Genomic DNA, 23,980 nt, shown 5'->3' with positions numbered 1-23,980 from the left:
TTCATTTCCTTTACATAATAAAATATCGGATTTTCCTTTCTACATTGTGTACTCTGATGTTTAGGGACCTGTGAATATTCCAACTGAGAATGGCTACAAATATTTTCTCTCTTTTATTGATGATTTTTCTCGATTCACTTGGGTGTACCCTATGCACTCACGAGAAGAAGTTCCTAAGCTTGTGAAAGTTTTTCAACAGATGGTATTAACAGCCGAACAAAGGAGAAGAGAGGTAGGAGAAGAGAGAGATTTGGAGTCTGCTAAGTGCCACTACAGTGCTGGCGGCGCCAACTTATATTAATATATATAGGGCGACCATAATTAGAAGGGAAAGGACCCTCATGCCCCTACGTAAGTTACAACATAAAAAACAAAAGAAAAAACTGCTTTAATTTGTCCAAATGGACCCTAACTTAGCAGAATACAAACATAATAAATAAAGTTAACATTCCAACACTCCCCCTCAAGTTGGGACATGGATGTCAATCATGCACAACTTGTCGCACAAATTATTATGCCGTACGTGTTGAAGGCCCTTGGTGAAGATGTCTGCAAGTTATTCATAAAAAAAAAGATGTCTGCAAGTTGTTCCCCTGAACTAACATAAGGAGTGCACACTTCTCCGCTCACAAGTTTTTCTCTAATAAAACGCTTGTCCACTTCAATATGTTTTGTTTTATCATGGAGGACTGGGTTAGCAACAATGTTGATAGCAGCCTTGTTGTCACAATAGAGTGACATAGGTTTGTTAACTGCAAAACCCAACTCTCCTAACAAATTTTTTATCCACATCATTTCAGCAATTCCATGAGACATGGCTCTGTATTCTGCCTCAACACTGGATCTAGCCACCACACTTTGCTTCTTACTTCTCCAGGTAACTAGGTTTCCTCCCACAAAGGTACAATACCCACTGGTAGATTTTCTGTCATCGATTGCCCCTGCCCAATCAACATCTGTATACACCTCCACTTTCAAATGCCCATGTTTTTGGAAAATCAAACCATCTCCTGGGAACTTCTTGAGGTATCTAAGGATTCTTTCTGCAGCTTCAAAGTGAGTTGTCTTAGGATTATGCATGAACTGACTAAGAACACCCACTGCATAGGCAATATTAGGTCTGGTCATAGACAAATATAAGAGTCTCCCTACAAGTCTCTAGAACTTCTTTACATCTTTCAAACACTCCCTCTGACTGTCTCCTAGCTGATGGTTGGGTTCAATGGGTGAATCAATTGGTTTCACTCCCAACTTGCCTGTATCCTCTAATAGATCTAGTACATATTTTCTTTGGGAAATAAAGATGCCCCTTTTTGAGCGGGCAACTTCAATTCCAAGAAAATAACGTAAGGGGCCTAGATTTTTCACCTCAAATTGATGGCTAGGAATTTCTTCAGCTTTTGTATTTCAGTCTTCCAGTCTCCTGTGATTACTATGTCATCAACATAGACAATTAAAGCTGCAATTTTCCCTTCACCTTTTTTTACAAATAAAGTATGATCTAATTGGCATTGTCTGTTGCACTACTAAATGAAACCTACTAAACCAGACCCGAGGTGATTGCTTCAACCCATATAAAGATTTTTTAACTTGCACACCTTCTGCTCACTACCTTTGGCACAGAAACCTGGAGGTTGAGTCATGTAAACATCTTCTCTAGGTCACCATTCAAGAATGCATTCTTGATATCCAACTGATGAAGTTCCCAATCAAGGTTAGCTGCCAGTGAGAGGAGGATTCTGATTGAATTCATCTTGGCTACTGGAGCAAAGGTCTTTGCATTGTCTACTCCATACACTTGTGTAAACCCTTTGGCCACCAATCTAGCTTTGTATCTTTCTATTGAACCATTAGCTCTATGCTTTACTTTGAATACCCACTTGCAACCCACTGGTTCCTTCCCTTCAGGAAGATCCACTAGCTCCCAAGTGCCATTTTTGTGTAAGGCATTAATTTCTTCCTTCATTGCATCTGTTCATTCAGATTTGGATAAAGCTTCTGCCACGTTCTTAAGAACAGAGACACTGTCAATAGAGGAAAGGAATGCATGGTATGAAGGTGAAATATGATCATAGGACACAAAGTGAGAGATAGGATGATTAGTAGTACAAGACCTAACACCCTTTCTCTTAGCAATAGGAACATCAAGATCATTAACAACAGGAGGATCAATGTTAAGAGATTCAGGCATATCAATGGGAACAAGTATACTTGGCTGATGAGGAGGATCAACCTCCGGAGAGTTCGATGATATTGGTTGCATAGTTTCAGGTTCCACGGCTCTTGAACTCTGCTGGCTCTTATGGCGGCGAAGAAAGACCCGAAATGGAGAAGGGTCGGGAAGAGGAGGTAGTTGAACCTGAGTGTGTTTCTCCTCAACCCTACTCTCCCCCTAAAGAGAAACCGAGAAGAAGGGTTGACTCTCAAAGAATGATACATCTATGGAGACATAGTACTTGCGTGAAGCATGATCATAGCAGCGGTAACCCTTTTGAGATAACGGATAACCAAGAAAAACACAAGGAGTGGCACGGGGATCGAGTTTACTGCGAGTAGGAGACAAGTCATGAACAAAGCAACGACACCCAAAGACACGCATTGGAATGGGGGACAACGGAGCTGTAGGAAACAAGAGTTGATGTGGGGCCTTATACTCTAGTAACCGAGATGGCATACGGTTGATGATATATGCAGCACACATAACAACATCCATCCAAAAACGTTTCGGAACATTCATATGAAGTAATAAACCACGAGCTACCTCAAGTAGATGACGATTTTTCCTTTCAGCAACATCGTTTTGTTGAGGTGTCCTATCACAAGAGCTTCGATGAAGAGATCTACACGAAGCAAAGAACTCCGTGAGATCACTATGGAAGTACTCTTTTGCATTGTCCGACTGGAAAATGTGAATTTCAGTTTGAAATTGAGTGAAAACCATTCGTTGAAAGTTTTTCACAATCTTTGGCACTTCATCTCTAGATCGCATAGGATACACCCAAGTATATCTAGAGTAGTCATCGATCAAAGTAATGAAATATTTATATCCAGTCTCAGTAGGTAGAGAAATAGGGCCCCAAACATCAGAATAGACAGTATGAAAAGGAAATTCAGATCTTTTATTCCTTAAAGGAAAGGAATTTCTATAATGTGTGCTCAATAAGCATGTATGACACTGCAATTTACTAACTAACAAAGACTTAAACAACTCAGGAAACATAAGTTTTAAAGACTCAAACGAAAGGTGACCAAGACGATTATGCCATAAGTAGGCATGACTCTCACTAGATGAACTTAAAGACTCTGTAGCCACAAGACCAACTTTATTCTTCAACATGTAGAGGCCATCCACCATGCTTCCTCTACCAGTCGTCTTCCCCGAGGTCAAATCCTGAAACACACACAAAAATGGAAAGGTCACTGAACAATGGTCACTGAACAATTCAAGGAATGAGTAATACTGCTAATGGAAAGTAAATTGATAGGTAACTTAGGAACATGCAACACATTAGAGAGGGTAAGACCAAGAGGAAGGGAGATGGTTCCTTGATCGGCTATGGTGGAATAAGACCCATAGCTAATCTCACCTTATCTCTCCTAGAGAGGAGGTTATATGCCTGAAATAAATTTGACTTACTAGTCATGTGGTTTGAGGTTCCAGAGTCGATTATCCAAGGGGAATCAAATGATGACACATGGAAGGCAGTGGCAGTGTTACTTGATGTAGACGCAAAGGAGGTAGGAGTAGGGCCAGAATCCATTTGGCGAAGTGTCCTACCATATAATTCCAAGTGGTCACGAAAGGAGTTGATGATCTCTTCCTTGCGGTCAGAACCAAAGTGTCGCTCTTGGGGCACCATGGGACTAGTCTCTTGAGATGCCACATTTGCTGAGTTATATTTCTTCCGACTTTGCTGGGTTGGCTTCTTACTCAGATCAGAATTCTTTGTCAATTCTTGAGCCCATTTCGGCTTGCCATGAAGATCCCAACATGTGTCTTTAGTGTGCCTGGACATTTGACAGTGAGTGCACCAAAGTTTGTCTTTGTCATTCACTCTCTTCTGTGAATCTCCCTTTTTAAAAGAACCTCCAACATTTGAACTTGTACCCCCTCGGACAGCTAGTGCAATCGGTTCCCCTTCTGTACAATTCATTACACTTTCTGCTCTCTTCAGACTGAACTAGGGTATAAACTTCTTGGACTGAAGGTAGGTTCTTACTTCCTAAGATTTGTACCCTCATGGATTCATTTGTAGGATTCAGCCCCAAAAGAAAGGCAAATACCCGTTGCTGGGAAACAAGTGATTTGTAGGCCTTTGCATCCTCATCGCACTTCCAATTTACGTTTTGATAATGATTCAGTTCCTTCCAAATTGATGTCAAGTCTGAATAGTACACTGAGAGACTCCTCTCCCCTTGCTTGCAAGTGGAGGATTCTGCTTGTAATTGATATATATTTGCATAGTGTCTCTGTTTTGAATAGGTAGATTTTGCTTGTTCTCATATTTCACAAGCTGTTTCAGCCCACATAAAGGTCTTCCTTACTTGTGGCAGCATGGAAACCAAGAGCCATGACATCACCATGCTATTTTCTTGGTCCCATCTGTCATGTTCAGCACTACCAATCTTTGGTTCCTTGATTTTACCATTAATATACCCAATTTTTCCTCTAGCAGTAATATAAAGTTTAATTCCCCTAGACCATTCAAGATAGTTCAGTCCATCAAAGGGGATTACAACCATAGGGAAACTCATATCCATCCCCCCACTCATTCCATTTTGACCTCCTGAAATTCCTAAAGTTGCAGAATTCTCAGAGGACATGATTCAAACACCTTTCAGACCTTACACACACCTTACAATCCCTCCTATCACCAAACAAACAGTCCTAGAAACACCAAGGATGAAGCCCACATGCACACACTGCAATCTGGACACAATCTGACCACAAACCAGCCTAGATTGTCCAAAAAAGGCAAGATTTTAGGGTGATCTCAGAGCTGATCTGACCTACCAGTCACACTCCAACTTCCCGACACCCCAAACACATCGACTGCTAGGAGGGGTCATAAACCAGTATGGTTACACCACAAGGGTTAAAAGATCAGGTCATCCACGACCTACAGATCTGAATTCTCAGACATGGGATCACACGATCCATAAAAAAAAAGAGGTTCGAACCTCACAGCTTCTCAGAAAACATTCAGTAGTCTGGAGTCATAGTTTCTTCTTGGTACACGACCAAGGAAAAGGAAAAAAAACACTAAAAAAAATTGTACCAGTTGTAGGTCTGCACTTTTTTGATCTCAGTTGAAGAAGACAGCCGATCGAAGCTTGTTCGATCTGCTCATAGGCCTACTTTGATACCATATTAACAGCCGAACAGAGGAGAAGAGAGGTAGGAGAAGACAAGAGGAAGAGAGGAGAGAAGAAGAGAGAGATTTGCTGCTACAGTGCTGCTACAGTGCTGGCGGCGCCATCTTATATTAATATATATAGGGCGACCATAATTAGAAGGGAAAGGACCCTTATGCCCCTACTTAAGTTACAACATAAAAAACAAAAGAAAAAATTGCTTTAATTTGTCCAAATGGACCCTAACTCAGCAGAATACAAACATAATAAATAAAGTTAACATTCCAACAGTCTACACCCAATTTCAGACAGAGATTCAAGTCTTCCAATCAGACAATGCCAAGGAGTACTTTCATGGTGACTTTTCCAACTTCTTTACTTCTTGCGGATCTATTCACAGGAGCTCCTGTGCAAGAACTCCCCAACAAAATGGGGTTGCAGAGAGAAAAAACCACCATATCTTAGAAGTTGCTCAAGGACTCTTGTTGCAGATGCAAGTTCCAAAAAGCTTTTGGCTAGATGTTGTTATGACTGCCACATATATTATCAATAGGATGCCCTCTCGGTTGTTGGAATATAGGCCCCCTCACCAGCTCCTCTTCCCCAAGGCATGTTTCCCATACCTATGCGTGTTTTTGGGTGCCAGTACTTTGTTCATGATCTCTCCCCTACTCGAGGTAAATTTGATCCTGTGAATAAACCCTAGTTGTTTCTAGGTTAAAGTAGAGAAGAAAGAAGAAGAAAGAAAAGAGAAAGAAGAAGGAGAGGAGAAGAGTGTTCGGCCAGACTAGAAGAGAGGATGTTCAAAAGTCACTCTCCTAGCCGACCCACTTGACTTTTATTCATAAAACTTAAGTTACAAGAAAGACAATTTTGTCCCTCATAGAAGATGGGACACATAACTTAAACTCAAATACAATAGACATTTCACTTTCAATAAGATACACCTGAATGACCAAAATACCCCTGGCCGAGCATTCTAACACTTCCCCTCAAGCTGGAGAGTATATATCATATAGTCCCAGCTTGTTACAAATGTAATCTATTCTTCCCCGAGACAACCCTTTTGACACTGATTTCCTGAGCTCACATGAGATGTAGTTATTACTCCACTTATCACTTTCTCTCTCACAAAGTGACAATCCACCTCAATATGTTTAGTTCTTTCATGGAAGACAGGATTGGATGAGATGTGAACAACAACTTGGTTATCACAATATAGTTTCATGGGTTTGTCAATTGAGAAACCCATCTCCTGTAGTAAGTTCTTCAGCCATACTAGTTCACATGTGGTATGGGCCATAGCCCTGTACTCTGCTTCCGCACTACTTCTTGCCACCACTGTTTGCTTCTTGCTCTTCCAAGTTACAAGATTGCCACCCAGGAAGGTATAGTACTGAAGGGATGAGAGATCCATCGTATGGACGCCCAAATCTTGCGGAATAAGGTGGGCGAATTTCAAAAAAAATCTCTCCCTTTCAACTGGGAATCGAATTCCCTATTTAGAAAATCATATTTTAAAGGATCAATCTTGAACCATAAACTGAACCAGATCTGAACCAAAAGGAGTAGGAGAAGATTATACCTGATACGGAGAAAAAGTATCTCCCAACGAAAGTGTTCACGCCCAAGGAAGGATCCAAAGACTGCTCTCACTGAAGATGGCGCAGTGCAGGATGGAGCAGAATCAGCAGTATTCTTCTTCAAGAATTTTGTCCTTCGCAAGAAACAACAGGATGGCACGTGAGCACAGCTTCCTATCAAATCTTTCTCAAAGAACTGATGTCAAGACCGAATCTTGACTTCTTCCACAACTAGAGATTGAACTGGATGTCTGGCGGCGGCAAGAAAGATCTTTGCAGGGATTGCAGAAATCTTTCTTCTGTAATTTCAGCACTGAAGAGGATCTGATTATCTGATGATTCTGAAGGCTGCCGCCCCCTCATTCTTTTGTAAACCCAAAGGATCAGCTCCTAATCCAATTAGGAGTTGCTTATCCAAATCATATTTGGATCAGACCTCTCTTTAGGTGATAAGGATAAACCCTTATCTTATCTGTAGATTAGATCAGCCTTCTCCTAATCTCATTAGGAGGTTTCTAGATCTGAATCATATTCAGATCTGGACTCTCTGAGTGGATAGGGTTAAGACCCTATCCTATCTGCTGATCCATCTCAGAATTCGCCCATATTTAACTTATTACATAAGTCCAATTCGAAATGGGCTTTAGGCCCATGAAGCTTATGCGCTCACTTAACCTTCCTAACTACTGCCCAGTTGGGCTTCCTTGTATGGCGTGGGACCCAAGCATTGATTTACACATCAGCCACATGGGTTCGGCCCAGCCTTTGTTACAAGGCCTGGTCGAATACGTGTTATGGACAGTGCACCCCCTGAAACCCATCAAATGGGCTCTATGGGCCCAACACTTACCCTAAGTGGTCCCTGGGCCAAGCCACCTTGTAACACCCAGGGACTGTGGGCAGATGCAAGATTAGCCCATCATGTATTATCCTCAATGGTCTTACACTTAACCTCTCAGCCCATAATGATCATACACTGCCCGACAAGAGAGGACCTCTCCCTCGGCTGCAAGGAACAGTGTTGCACTCTCTACTTATATGGATCCCGGGAATTAAAACCTTTCGCAAACATTTTAGAAACTATAATATATATACTTTCATATCTCATATAAACTATATTTTGCAAAACAAATCTCAACGTTTGAAATCGGCTGCCGCCAGTCTTGGTTTCCATCAATGAGAGTGCATCCCTGATCATTACCTTTGTTCGACAAAGGGGCTGATCCTGTCACTATGATCACCCACTCAGATGAATTCTCAGACTGTCCCAACATACCCAGGTTTTGACCCCCGCTAAGGATCTCATTGATTGGTACATCAAAGAGAGCCCAATCTGACACCTAGTGCAGCATCATAATCGAGTCTAGGGGTCGGGTGTAACTTTCCAGTTTTTCCCATTAATCTCCAAGGTCCAGGGCAATACTGGAAATCTGGTCCAGTTCATAGATTCAATTAATCCTACACTGTATGTGCCTAGGGTCTCACCCTGGCAACTGAGACAGGCCACCCCAACCGACTTGGTGGAACAACAGTGTCAGCCTTATCAGGATAGGTCTCCCCAGACCGACCCACTGGCTGTGAACATTCTAAACTAACACGAGTCTCATTAAGTGTCCAGTTTAAGGGTATTACACAGAAACATACCAAGGGAACATGAATCAAATATGCACTTTTATTCATTTACAATAAACTCATAAAGTACGTCATTCTGATTGAAGCTAAGGGCATACAAAACTGTCCAACAGCTCCCACTTGCACTTAGGTCCAATCAGGTACAAGCCAGAGTCCCATGCTTTCCACGTGTTTCTCAAACACTTTCTGTGATAGTGGCTTTGTTAATGGGTCTACTACATTTTCCGCCGACGCTACCTTCTGAATCAAGACGTCCCCTCTACCAACAATCTTCCGCAGTACGTGGTACTTCTTCTCGATGTGCTTCGACTTCGAGTGGGCTCGTGGCTCCTTAGCCTGAGCAATGGCTCCATTGTTGTCACACAACAATGGGATGGGTGATGTGCTGGACGGAACTACTCCCAACTCGTGAACGAACTTCTTCATCCACACGGCTTCTTTGGCAGCCTCACTTGCGGCAATGTACTCGGCCTCGGTCGTGGAGTCTGCAGTGGACCCCTGTTTGCTTCTTTTCCAGCAAACAACACACGATCCTATCGTGAAAACATATCCAGATGTAGACTTTCTATCATCTGGATCCGATTGGAAATCGGCATCTGTATACCCTTGGATCTGTAGTGAGCTACCGTCGAATACTAGACAAAACTGTTTTGTCCTTCAAAGGTATTTAAGTATGTTTTTCACAGCAGTCCAGTGCTCCTGCCCTGGTTTGGCCTGAAATCTGCTTACTACACTCACTGCCTGAGCAATGTCAGGACGAGTGCACAGCATGGCATACATGATGCTCCCTACGGCAGAGGCATAGGGAACGTCTTTCATGCCATCAATTTCCTCAGAAGTCTTGGGAGACATCTTCTTGGAGAGAGTGACTCCATGCCTGAAAGGAACATTTCCTTTCTTGGAGTTCTCCATGCTGTATCTTTTGACTATTTTGTCAATGTAAGCAGATTGGGATAATCCTATTGTCCGCTTTGATCTATCTCTATAGAGTCAAAGACCCAGTATATAGGAGGCTTCTCCAAGGTCTTTCATGGAGAATTGCTGTGAAAGCCATACTTTCACCGTAATTAACATTCCTACATCATTCCCAATGACTAGAATGTCATCTACATACAGAACCAAGAAGGTAACCTTATCTCCACTGTACTTCATGTAGACACAAGGTTCATCCGGATTTTGCTTGAAGTCAAACGATTTGACAACGGAGTCAAAACGGATGTTCCAACTTCTAGAAGCTTGCTTAAGTCCATAAATGGATCTATTAAGTTTACATACCATGTTTTCCTGACCTGCAACAATGAAGCCTTGCGGCTGCTGCATATAGATATTTTCAGTAAGATCTCCATTTAGGAATGCAGTTTTGACATCCATCTGCCAAATCTCATAATCATGGTATGCTGCTACAGCTAGCAGGATCCTAATGGATTTAAGCATGGTCACAGGCGAAAAGGTTTCCTCATAATCGATGCCCTCTTTCTGAGTGTACCCTTTCACCGCCAGACGAGCTTTGAAGGTCTCAACCCTACCATCGGGGCCCTTCTTCCTCTTGTAAATCCATTTGCAACCGATTGCTTTTACCCCGGAGGGCGGATCTACTAGAGTCCAGACTCCATTGGTCTCCATTGAGTCCATCTCTGCTCTCATGGCCTTCACCCACTTCTGGGAATCTATGTCGAACATAACTTCCGCGTAAGTCACGGGATCCTCCTCACTAGTCAAGGTTTCAACCAGGTAACTATCTTGGTCATAACCATAACGGACTGGTGGCCTAGATACCCGAGTGGATCTTCTAGGTTGGTCACTACCTGGAACTTGTGGGACATCTCCCACTGCTCCTGAGCTCTCCTCATCAAGAACTATTTCCTGACGATGGGTGTCCAGGATGTAGTCGGTTTCCAAGAATTGTGCATTTCGGCTGCAGAACACTTTCTGCTCACTTGGGTCATAGAATAGGTAACCCACAGAGCCTTTCGGGTAGCCTACAAATAGGCAAGGATTCCAACTTGTCTGCACTTGTTCTTTTAACATGCGCTGGACAACCCCAAATCTTCAAGTGTCTGACACTTGGTTTCTTTCCGGTCCAAAGTTCATATGGAGTGTTCGGAACCGATTTGGTTGGAACCCGATTCAGCACGTAAATCGCAGTCTCTAATGCGTAACCCCAAAAGGATGTGGGTAACTCTGAGTGTATGAGAAGTGGCCGGACCATATCCAATAAGGTCCTATTCCTCCTCTCTGAAACACCGTTAAGTTGTGGTGTAGCAGGAGGAGCTAACTGTGATATTATCCCATTGTCCTTTAAGTAGTCCCTGAATTCGTCAGAGAGATACTCGCCACCTCGATCTGATCGAAGGGCTTTAATTTCTCTCCCTAACTGTTTCTCGACCTCTTGTCTGAACTCTTTGAACTTTTCAAAGGATTCAGACTTGTGTCTCATTAGGATTCAGAAGCACAAGTGGGTGTGGAGGGGGTTGGGGCAGTTTGCTGGCTTTCAGTAATTGTGCTACTACTCTTAGATGTAACATGGTTAGCCCAAGTGTTGGGTGGACCATGCAAATCATAGCAGAAATTAACTGTGTGCCCCTCTAAGCCACAATGTGTACATTTTCTCTGAGCATTACCCCTTCCTTTTCCACGGCCTCCCCCTGACTCATGGCCTCCAGTCCAGCCACTGGCCCGGTTAAACATGTGTCCACTACGGTTGCTTGGACAACCACTGCTGCCACCACCACTTCTACTTCCACGACCACTCCCTTTAGTCACTACCAAACCGGATCTATTAAAGAAGGAAGAATGTTCCACCGGCTCAATGGATGTCCTCTTAAGATGGGCAAAAACTTCTTCAAGCGAGGGGAGAGCTGATCCCCCCAATATCTGTGCTCTGACAGGCTCATACTCAGCCTTCAAGCCCACAAGAAACCTAGTCACATCAAGTTGTTCACGTTGCTGTTGTTGGATCTGGACATCTGATGTTAGAGGGTGATACACATTTAGCTCATTGCGGATGTTCCTCAAACTTGCATAATACTCTTCTAAGCTTTGACTTCCTTGCTTCAAATTGAAGTACTCTAGGTATAACTGATATACCCTAGTTGTGTTGTCTTGTCCAGAGTACAACTTTTTAGCATGATCCCAGATCTCTTTGGCTGTATCTAGGAACATGAAGTTCACACTAATCTTTGGTTCCATGCTATTCCAAAGCCATGTCATTATCTGTGCATCTTGTTCCCAATCACTGAACCCAGGAGAATCAGAGGAAGGTTTCTCCTCCCTCACATGTTTTACTTTCCTCTTGGCCTTCAAGAACACCTCCACAGATTTTGCCCATAGTACATAGTTCTCACCATTCAACTTGATAGATGTCATTTGAACACTTAGATAATCTGAAGAAAGCATGATGCCTGTTTTGTTGTCATTCCCATCTACAGTTGAAGCCATCTCAATTATTTCTCCTTTGAATATACACCACAATCTCACACTTGTCACAAGACTTATCTCACTTATGATACCACCAACCCACTTTCTTCAACTGCACATTACACACTACACTTTAAAGCTGAAATCATTCAGTCAACACATCAAACACTTGGACTGCACACTGCAGGACCATTTACCACCAACACACCACTACTGAAATTAATCAGTCATTTCATCGAACACTTGTTATTCATACTGCAAAACTGATTACACACAAGGTCTAGGGGTTCACTTTTAAGCATTTAGAATCATAGATATGTCAGCCACCACAACACAATCAACACCACACCACTGCTGTCGTGGACATCAGCAGTCTACTAATCATCTTTCAGCACACATGCGAGCAAGAAAACACAAAAAAAAAACATGACTGATGTGTATCAGTTTCACCCAGCACCACAACAACTAACGTTTGAAGCACACAAAAAGAATCAGCATTCACAGTCCATTTCTGAACACACGACAACAGTGTCCATACCTGTATACGTCCAGCCCTCTTCGTATACTGAATAGAGGGTCTAGTATACCACTTCAACAACCACCACAGCACCGGCCAGAGGCATTCTCACCTCCAGGCCCTCAAAACGACAACTCCTTTTCAGCCCTTTATTGAGTCTTCAATCAGATCAGCTGTAGGATGATGAAACCTACTGTGAAGCTGGCCGCGAACCCAGGAAGAAGACAGCAGCAAGAAAAAGAACACGAGACCTTAATGCTTTGATACCATGTGAATAAACCCTAGTTGTTTCTAGGTTAAAGTAGAGAAGAAGAAAGAAGAAAAAAGAAAAGAGAAAGAAGGAGAGGAGAAGAGTGTTCGGACTTTTATTCATAAAACTTAAGTTACAAGAAAGACAATTTTGTCCCTCATAGAAGATGGGACACATAACTTAAACTCAGATACAATAGACATTTCACTTTCAATAAGATACACCAGAATGACCGAAATACCCCTAACCGAGCATTCTAACAGATCCTAAGGCTATTATGTGTGTTTTTCTTGGATATCCCCTTTCTCAAAAGGGTTATCGTTGTTTTGATCCGGTTTCAAGGAAATATTTTGTCTCTATGGATGTCTCGTTCTTCGAAAATGTTCCCTATTTTTCTATTTCCCCTTAGGGGGAGAATCTTGGTGAGGAGAAACAGAAACAGACTCAAGTCTTGTTGCCTTCCCCGCCTGACCCTCCTCCATTTCGTGTCTTTTGGAGACAATGTTATAGAAGTCAAGGCCAGCAGAGTTCAATAGCCAAGAGACAGCCTGAAACTACGCAACCAATGCCATCGAACTGCCGGGAGCTGAATCAATGTCCTCACTAGGTACTATTATCCCTGTTGAAACTCTTGAACCCATTGACATTGACACTTCAAATTGTGATCTAGACCTTCCTATTGCAAAAAGGAAGGGGGTTGGATCATGCACCACACACCACCCCATGGCTCAATTCTTATCCTATGAAAATGTCTCATCCTCATTTTGTGCTTTCCTATCTGAAATTGATAATGTCCCAGTCCCTAAAAGTGTCACAGATGCTCTTCTTGCTCCTAAGTGGACAAAGGCTATGAAGGAAGAAATCAATGCCCTACACAAAAATGGCACGTGGGAATTGGTGGACCTTCTTGAGGGAAAGCCGGAAAGGAACTTATAGGGTGCAAATGGGTGTTCTCTGTGAAACACAGGGCAGACGACACAGTTGAGAGATACAAGGCTAGATTGGTTGCAAAGGGCTTTACACAGGTGTATGGGGTTGACTATGCTGAGACTTTTGCTCCTGTGGAAAAAATGAATTCTATCTGGGTTCTTATCTCTTTGGCAGCAAACCTTGATTGGTAGCTTCATCAACTAGGCATTAAAAATGCCTTCTTGAATGGGGATTTGGAGGAGGAAGTATACATGACTCAACCTCCTGGTTTTTGTGCTAAGGGTCAAGAGTAGAAAGTGTGCAAATTAAAGAAGTCCTTATACGGCCTAAAACAATCACCAAGGGCTTGGTTTAGCAGATTTCACCAGGCAGTTCAACAGATGGGGTTTAGGCAATGCCAATTTGATCACACACTCTTTGTAAAGAAGGAACAAGGGAAACAACAACTCTGATTGTTTATATTGATGATATTGTCATTACCGGTGATTGGGTCTCAGAGATACAAAGGTTAAAAAGGTTCCTAGCTACACAATTTGAGGTGAAGGATCTAGGTCCATTGCGTTACTTCCTTGGAATTGAAGTGGCTCGCTCCCAATAGGGAATCTTCATCTCTCAAAGGAAGTACACCCTAGATCTCCTGAAAGATACAGGAAAACTTGGGGCCAAACCTGCTGACACTTCTATAGATGTGAATCATAAACTTGGGGACTGTGGTGGTGAGCTTTTGGAGGATCCAAAGCAGTACCAAAGACTTGTGGGAAGACTGCTCTATTTATCCATGACTAGGCCTGACATAGCATATGCTGTGGGGGTTCTCAGCCAGTTTATGCATGCTCCTAAGGTAGCACACCTAGAAGCGGCAGATAGGGTACTGAGATATCTGAAGAAATTCCCAGGGACATGCCTATTGTTCAAGAAGCATGGTCATATGAGAGTTGAGGTTTACACTGATACTGATTGGGCTGGCTCTATAAATGACAAGCCCGTCCCTGTTGTGGATCCCCTTCCCGTGGTTCCCATTCCAGTTGTAGATTCACCTCCCATGCCAATTACTACTGAGAGGCCACCAATCAAACAAGTGTATACTCACAGAAGAGCACCGACCCCTCTTCCAATTCAGCCCTCGTCGACAGATCTTGTCATTGCTTCTTCTCCCTTAGATCTTGGTCTTCCTATTGCCCTGTGGAAAGGTAAACGCACTTGTACTTCTCATCCTATTTCATACTATGTTTCAGCTGCTCACCTTTCTGCTTCTCATCGCAACTTTATATCATTGCTATCATTTGTTTCCATTCCCAAGACTGTCCAGGAAGCCATTACCTCCCCAGGGTGGCGGCAAGCCATGGAAGAGGAACTCTCTGCTCTACAACACAATCACACGTGGGAACTCACTCCTCTTCCTCCTGGTAAGCATGCTGTTGGGTGTAAGTGGGTCTATACAGTGAAGTATCTTCCAGATTGTAGTGTGGAGCGATTGAAGACCAGGTTAGTGGCCAAGGGCTATTTTTAGTTGTATGGTGTGGACTATATGGAGACATTTTCTCCTGTGGCTAAAATTGGTTCAGTTCGGGTGTTGATTTCATTAGCTACTATGTATGATTGGCTTCTTGTGCAACTTGACATAAAAAATGCTTTCCTACATGGTGATCTCATTGAGGAAGTGTATATGGAGCAATCGCCAGGGTTTGTTGCTCAGGGGAAGGATGGTAAGGTTTGTAGACTCAAAAAGGCAATTTATGGACTGAAACAATCTCCACGCGCATGGTTTGGCAGGTTCAGTGGAGTAGTGAAAGACTTTGGGATGAAACAGTGTCAGGTAGACCATTCTGTGTTCAACCATGACTCAAAAGATGGGAAAATCTTGCTAGTGGTGTATGTGGATGATATTGTCATAACTGGGAGTGACAGTAACGGGATTGATAGGTTGAAGAAATTCCTACAGGACCACTTCAATACGAAAGATTTGGGTAAGCTGAAGTACTTCCTAGGAATAGAAGTTGCAAGGTCAAGGCATGGAATTAACTTATGTCAAAGAAAATATGTTCTTAACCTACTTGAAGAAACAGGACTGTTAGGTGCTAAACCAGCAGAGACTCCTATGGAACTTAATGTCAAGTTGAGTGTTGATGCAGGTGAAGAGTTTGATGATCCTGGAAGATACAGGAGGTTGGCGGGAAAGTTGAATTATCTGACTATTACCTGACCAAATATATCATTTGCTGTGAGTATGGTGAGTCAGTTTATGCAACATCCTTGGATTCCTCATTGGGAAGCAGTTCTAAGGATTGTTAGGTACCTGAAGGGTGCTCCAGGTCGTGGTTTGCTATACCAAAGTGGAGGGACTCTTGAAATAGTAGGGTATACAAATGCTGATTGGGCTGGTTCTATATCAGACAGGAGATCAGCTATAGTATTGTACCTTCCTTGGTGGCAATCTTGTAACTTGGAAGAGCAAGAAACAAACAATAGTGGCAAGGAGTAGTGCAGAAGCTAAGTACAGAGCTATGACTCATACCACATGTGAACTAGTATGGTTGAAGAACTTGCTACAAAAGATGGGGTTCTCGGTTGACAAACCCATGAGACTATACTATGATAACCAAGTTGCTGTTCACATCTCTTCCAACCTAGTCTTCCATGAGAGAACCAAGCATATTGAGGTCGATTGTCACTTTGTGAGAGAGAAAGTGATAAGTGGAGTGAAAACCACATCTCATGTGAGCTTAGGAAATCAATGGGCAAATCTCTTTACAAAGGGATTGTCTCGGGGCAGAGTAGATTATATTTGTGACAAGTTGGGACTATATGACATATACTCTCCAGCTTGAGGGGGAGTTTTAGAATACACAAATCAGGGGTATTTTGGTCATTTGGGTTTATCTATTTGAGAGTGAAAGGTCTATTTTATTTAAGTTTAAGTTATGTGTCCCATCACTTATGAGGGACAATATGGTCTTTCTTGTAACTATGTTATTGGAGATAAATACAAGTGGGTCGGCTAGAGGTGGACTGATTTTTCCTAATCTGGCTGAACCCTTCTTCTCCTCCTTCTTCTTCTCTTCTTCTTCTTTCTCTTCTTCTCTACTTTAACCTAGAATCGAATAGGGGTTTTATACCAACAACCAAAACATGTATTCCAACCATGGTTTTTTGAACCGCTGTTGATCTGGACGATTGGATTGTTCGGGCTGGGAACCAGTCAGGGTACAAGTTCCATTTTGACTCCAAACCTCTATTTTGCCCAAAACCATTGAGTCGGTCAGCAACCCACTGTCCCGGGTGGTGAAACCATCGACCCATTCAACCTGGACAATGGTTTTGGGCTTATATATATATATATTATTTTTTATTTTTAAATTGTCATGGGCTGATCTATTTGGATAAGACGGTCAAACCACTGACTTGGAAATTGGTGGCCAAAACGGTTCTGGTTCTGAGTCAGTTTTTAAAACAATGATTCCAACAAGAACCAACCTTTTTCTTTGATAGGCAGGGGTAGCCCTCGCCAAACTCCAAGACACCCCAACTCCAGTGAAGAGTTGGGATTTGATCCCAAGTCTTTGCCATGACCAGCCATAGACGTTACCAGCAAGTTAGCTGGCTCCTTCCGACAATAACCAACCTATGAAACCTTCCCTTGGGTTTTCTTTTTCATTTTTCCTTTTTTTTTTCAGTTTCTTAGTCCTTCCATTAGCGGTCTGGAAGGTTGTAACATTATTCTTTTCTACTGCCCTATATTTTTCATAAGAGAAGTTTTGAGTCTCCAATTAACAGAGAGAAAAAAAAGGCTTCAGTTTCAATACCAATGTGCTGGCGGTGTCCTCTTGAAGCATATCCTCGCTTTATCCACTTGAAGATCTATAGGTCAATATGAAGAATAAACAATTATATTTAAATAGCATGCATCCATGCGTGTGGAGAAAATATGACATTTATTTATTGAAAAATTAGAAGACTTTCAAATTTCCTTTGGTGTGGAAACATTACTATTTAATACAAATTCCCCATCTTATTGCCAAAGCTCAAAGTATCATGAACAGGGTGCTTATTGTGGAGGAAACCACTCATATTCCAATTCTTTGTTTTCTGCTTAGTTCGTCATTAGTATGTCATTAAACCTGGACTTTGAGAGGTTTGAAATATTCTTTTGCAAGCCAATTTACCATTTAATCTCCTGGTCTCCTATTACTTTTTAATATGTTGCATGGCTTACATGGGATCATTAACTAGCACGAGCAGCTAACACAATAAATTTGATACACATGGATAAAGAAGTAATGGAGAAGTTCGGACAGGCCCAATGCAGATTTCTGATTTCCATTGCAGAGCTATAAACATTCAAAAGTTCAAAAACCCACACTCTTTACTCCCATACCCGCCCGTGAATTGGCATCAATTCCAAGCTGGCACCTACCCCAAATGTAGTTTGAGCCTACAAATTCTGACCCTGGGCTAAATCGTCATTCTCCCAAGAAGTAACTACATATGATATCTGGCTTAAAAAATTACATATGATGTATCTTTTTGTTTTATTTTATTTATGCTTACAAGGGAAAATTTGTTAATTCTTGTAAGATATGTTTAATTTTGTTCTTGCATTTCTGCAGCCAATTGAAGCTGTCATATCCTGACCATATGCTTGTCAAACGTGCATCAGCTGCGGAAGAAAGTTTTGACAGAGCTATTCAAGCAAATGCTTGAAGGCTCTTTTCTCCCTCGTTACAGTTCTCTATCTCTCTCTTGAAGTCCTAAGGCAATTTCATTCAACAATCAACATTTACATCTCATCAAGTACCAATGACTTGGCAAAATCTGGAATGACTGGCCAGGTCATGGAAAGATTATGCAAAGAGCATATTTAGCTAGCTCATGGGCTAGTTTATTACAAAAACGAGATGTATGAGTAATTTGCACTGAAAGTCAAGCAGAAGGCTTCTGCATTCAAGAATCCTCCAGTGTGGTTCCAAGTCAGAAGACAGTGATTCCACTACCTCTTTCGCATCTCTCTAATGTAATGCAGTCCATCTTCATGGTCTTGGCCAAGAGTAGACCCTCCAAAATGGCACGAACCTTTGATTTCATCAGGAAGATGCGGTTTACTATTAGGCCGCTTCAACTATGAAATGACCATCATGATTTCTTATGGCAACTCCAATAGCAGAGAGAGAAATTCCAGGCACCATTCGGTGTTAATCTTGATCAAATTTAAGGGTGGTCTAGACTAGACCTGTTCATGGGCTGGGTTCGGGTTTAGTTTTTGCCAAAATTTGAATGGGGCTCGGCCCAAAACATGAACCTGACATAGTGTAAATCAGGCCTGAAACTGACCCGTGAACAGGTCTAATTTACACCACCTAGGTGGAGCCGTGGAGGTAGGTTTTGTTGAGCTCTATTTGGGCTGGAATCATGAGCAATAATTGTATGCTCAAGGCTATCGATATCCAACAAATGAACACTATTAGAGGAGAGAACCTGTGTGAGAGAAGGTGCCAATTTGAAAATGACCTTGTTTCATCATCTTTCAGATAAACCATAGGTGATAGTTTCCAATAAGAAGGGTTAAATACTTATCCTAATGGTTTAGTAAATGGACACAAACATACCCTAATGTTTAAGAAATTACTTAAAGTATCCTGGACATTTCTGACAATGGACAATTGTTAGGAATTGGTAATGGAATGATTTAAAAGACTATTTTACCCTTATTTTTTCTTCAAAATTTTAAAATATAACATTTCTTCTCCACCCAAATTTGCCTAACAACTCTACATCTGAAGTCTCAAAACCAGATAATATCTCTTGAATTTTTCTTGATGCAGGCAGAGCTTCTTCTCTGCCCGGGTCTGCTTCAATGACCCCAGCAAGAGCATCATCAACACTCTGAAAAACAGCTAAGCACCAGGCGTTCAAAGGAAGCCTGATAAATCTAACCCACCAAGGTTTGTAAGACTCCAAAAAGCAGAGCTTATCTTCTAACGGAGACCAACAACGCAGAGATAGGGGATAGCCCAAATAAATATTACGGCTAAACCTTGGAGCAAGCAGCAGGGCATTGGCTTTTGATGGGAAAATGAAAGCTTGGTGCAGTCAAACAACCTTACACCCGGGGCTGGTTTGCAGCTCCATACCTAAGATACCCAAGCCTCTTGATCCGAAACCTTAGGGCAGAAGTCTCACACAAACAAGCAGCAATGCAAAACACCTCTCGTTCCCTCAATCCTTTGTCTGAAACCAACATTCTAGGGTCCGCCCTGTACACTTTACACCGCTTTCCCCTTTTAAAAATGCCAAACTCCGCTATTACCACCGCATCATCCAAAACCAACACTCTCCATCATAAAATTTTCAGATCAATTTGATTCCCAGGTAGATGAAAATTTAAAAAACAATGAAGGGCAAAACTGATCATAAAAGGGTACTTTTGGAATTAAGAAAATTTATATATGTCATGTGGCATCACATGTGAATAGATTGTAACAGCACAGGGGGGGGGGGGGGGGGGGATTTTGTCCATTGTCAAAAATGTCCAAATTACTTTAAGTAATTTCTTAAACAGTAAGATAGGTTTGTGCCCATTTACTAAACCATAAGAAAGGTTGTTTAAGTATTTAACCCTAAGAAGAAAGAAACTGTAGAGGTCTGACTAAGAAACTGTTGAGAACCAAACCATATTGATTACACTACTGGACAATGAAAGAAAATATGGTCCATAGTTTCATTTTCTTTATGGCAAAGCTTACACATGTGCTCAATGTAGGGAGAGCATTTTGCCATGCAAGCACATACATGTAGAGCTCCCATATAGCATCTTAACAAAAACATTTTGATACGTGGGATAAGATATTGAATTCATATCAGTGCCCCACAAGGGGCACCCCACATCGGGAAATGTTTTCAATACATGGTTGAGATGTGCTGTGGAGCGCTGTGAGGTGCTGAGGAGCAGGCTTCCTAAATAAGCATCATTGGTCTCCATCTTGCCAACACCTAATATACTCATAATATTCTCTTGCAAGCAATTATGATGTTATACAATATTTGTTGTTTAGGTGTGAATGTGTTTCGGTATAGAGAGATAATTCTTTCAAGTATAGGACAAAGTCTGCAAGCTATCACTTTTGAGACAATTTTATATGTGATGTTGGCCAGGCCAATTGGTCTAAATTCACTAGGCAGCTGAATCTCATCCTTCTTTGGAATCAAAAGATTCAAAACAATAGATGTGCCATTAGTAGAAGAAATGAGCTCTGAATTGGTGAAGAGAGTTTTGATAAAGTGGCAAAGGTGAGAACCAATGAATCTATCTCTATCACATGGTATATATAACTGTTTTGAGGAGCTTCCAGCGGAGGTACAGAGACTTGTTAGCTAGAGTCTAGAGATGATGGGTCAGGTATATCTTTTTTACGTTTTTTATTTTGTGCAAGATCCAATCCTGTTTTGTTCTTTCTATTGTAAGTACAGTATAGTTAGGTTGGATCTTGCTGTAATTAGTTTTTTTTTTTCTTGAGTAAGGCTTTTATGTCCCCCTCTCTTAGATTTGCTTATTCTTACTTAATAAAGTTTTCGGTGGCCACCCTGCATTGGGAGTAAATTTTGGGGTTAAAAAAAAGAACCAATGATATCCCATCTTTCTGAAAAAAACATGGCATGTAAGCGATCGATCTGATCCTAGGGCATTTAAGGGCGCTATGCAGAACAAAGCCTTCTTTATTTCAATGTGAGATGGAGGGGAATGAAGTGCTGTATTTTCTTCGTTGCTTTGGCAAGGGGCCTACATGTGCTCATGCATATTAATAAAATAAGGATGACAAACATAGAACAAGTTCCTTGAAATAAGAACAGATGCTGCATTCAGTCTCCTTGGGGTCATAAGTCTAATTCCCTTCTTTGTCCTTGAGCCAATAAATTGCATTTTTCCTTCTTTTAGGCTATGTTTGGTTTGAAGGAAAAAGGTAGGGAAAGAAAGAGAAAGATAGAGAAACCTATACAAAGTTTGTAAAGGTTTTCCTACCTTTCCCTTCCTTTCTATGCATTTTCCTTCAAAGCAAACATAACCTTAGTTGTAGTGGTATGGAAAAAATAAGTATTTCTATCAATGTTTATGAACTGTTGTTGACCCAGACAGTCGGACTGTTCGGATTGAAAACCGTTCAGGCGACCGGTTCCGTTTTACCCCAAACCCGGTCTTTGGTAAAAAACCATTGAATTAGTCAACGAACCGTTGACCCAAACGATTTGACTATTGAACCATTCGACCCAGAGAACGATTTGTGGTTTATTAACTTGTCAAAAGGGAAGCTCAAATCTGAGATCTACTAAGACTCTGAGATATATGTGTGAGAGAGTGAGAGAGATCTCACATTTAGAGATATGGGAGAGAAGTTTAGACTTTAGACTCTAGATGACAGATCTGCGAGAGAGAGAATGAGATCTGACTGAAAAATCTCAGATCTACTCCAATTTTTCAGCATCGCCGCTGCTGTTGCCGCCATTACTGTCGTCATTGCAGCCTTCAAGCCCTCCTCTTCTTCTTCCTCCTCTTCCTCCTCCTCCTCCTCCTCCTCCTCCTCCTCCTTCTTCTAAACTCTTCCAGTCGAAACTTCTCAAATGCCTCTCATTCCATCTTTATTTTCTCTTTATATTTATATGCATCTTACCCTAATATTCCAATCCAATGGGTAAGATGACATATCACTGTTAAAACACTCAAATCATCTGAACCATTTGACCTGATCGATTGAAATGCTGATCCGAAAACCAGTGGCCAGAACGATTCCATTTTCGGGTCAATTTTAAAAATATTGATTTCTATCACCATTCCTCATTCAATAACATTTTAAACTTTGGCACCGATAGAGTTCTTTGATATCATACTACTTTACGGTTCAACTTTTAGAGAGATTTCTTCAATGATAAAAAAAAGGTTGTCATATCACCACATTGGATACCTTCAATTCAATTCATTGCTTTATTTCTTTGATTTTTTTTGTGGGAATTGAAGCTTTAAATGATGGTGCTTCTAGAGAGTTCTTGCCACTTTCACACACTTCTCTTGAAAAGAGCCAAGTAGAAGAAAAGTTTCTAAAAAATATTCACTGGCTATCCAAACAGCTTCAACTATTCAAATGGACTTAAAGCGACGTTGAAAACCTAATAGGTTGCACAGGATGGGATTGTGTGAATTTATTGTGATCGTTATCCAAGGCTAGTAGATGTTTAACCATCGTTTTGGCAAATATAGCATCTGTTTGGCATCGTTGGTGATGTTCTAGAAAACGGTGCTACATTAGCATTATGTAGGAAAAAACGGTGCTCTAGGAAATAACTATTTGTTTGGAACCGTTTTTCCATAGAAAACGGTGCTCTAAGCCACACATTAAAAATTGGGAAGGTATGGCTTGGAGCAACACCAAATTTGGCATTTCTTGAAGCTGCAGCTCTTTGCTGCCAACAGGGCAGTGATGTGACAGTGGATAATGGGTAAAAAGTGCAAAAAACGTTTCCTAGAGTATTGGTACTAAACAGAAAAAGTTACTGTTTCTATAAGAAACGTCTTACCTGACAGCAACGATTCCAAACAAAATAAAGGCACTATTTTCTGCTTCCAACCAACATATCAACAGCACTCTTTTCCAACCCAGAAAACAGTGCTGCATCTGCAGCATTGATGCGAAACATATACATAGAGAACCAAGAGTGGTGTACTAACAATCTATCTACACGCTCTCTAACTAGCAGATGGGCTGAAGGTTTGTTTGTCCAATTGTAAGCAGGTCCATGAAAACCAACATCAACAAGTCCACGATCATTCGTCAAGCAGATAAATTCTCCGGTATATCTGTCTATTACCATATTAATAGATTTTGCCTTTTCTTTTTCCTTTAATAATTGAAGTTGTAGCAGGTTGATTTTGACATATGGGCTAAATATATTGATTTCTATCTGTAAATACATGAACTTGGGCATCACACCACTTGTGATGAAGTGACCTATAGTGAGTTTACGTGAGCAACCAACACATGGGAGTAATAGTGCGATAGAACATTAAGGTTCATTTGGTTTGCAGGAATAGGGGTCTGGAATCGGAATCAGAATGGGCTATTCCGATTCCGATTGTTTGGTTAGGTGGAATCAGAATTCCATTCCCTCCATTTGAAAGAATGATCATTCTCTGCCCCTCTCTTGGGAATGAAATCTCATTCCTGCTGATTTTAATTCCTATTTCCATTCCTATCTAAACCAAACAAACTATGGGAATGGACCATTCTGATTCTGATTCGAGAGAATTTTAAT

At 41.5% G+C, this 23,980-nt stretch overlaps 1 protein-coding gene across 1 annotated transcript in view; it reads left to right on the top strand.

Moving 5' to 3' along the window:
* LOC104610849 (coatomer subunit epsilon-1-like) overlaps positions 1-18,632 on the top strand; it is a 29,830-nt gene extending 11,198 nt beyond the window's left edge. The window contains exon 7 of the mRNA XM_010277671.3: positions 18,292-18,632. Within this exon, the coding sequence (XP_010275973.1) occupies positions 18,292-18,385 (94 nt within the window). The 3' untranslated portion in view covers positions 18,386-18,632. The remainder of the gene's footprint in view (positions 1-18,291) is intronic.
* Positions 18,633-23,980: the final 5,348 nt, after the last annotated feature.

This window comes from Nelumbo nucifera, chromosome 4, assembly GCF_055504915.1.
Source record: "Nelumbo nucifera cultivar China Antique chromosome 4, China Antique-T2T, whole genome shotgun sequence".
Classification (NCBI taxonomy): Eukaryota; Viridiplantae; Streptophyta; class Magnoliopsida; order Proteales; family Nelumbonaceae; genus Nelumbo; species Nelumbo nucifera.
The sequence above is the reverse complement of the archived record's forward strand: the minus strand, read 5'-3'. Positions and strand labels throughout refer to the sequence as shown.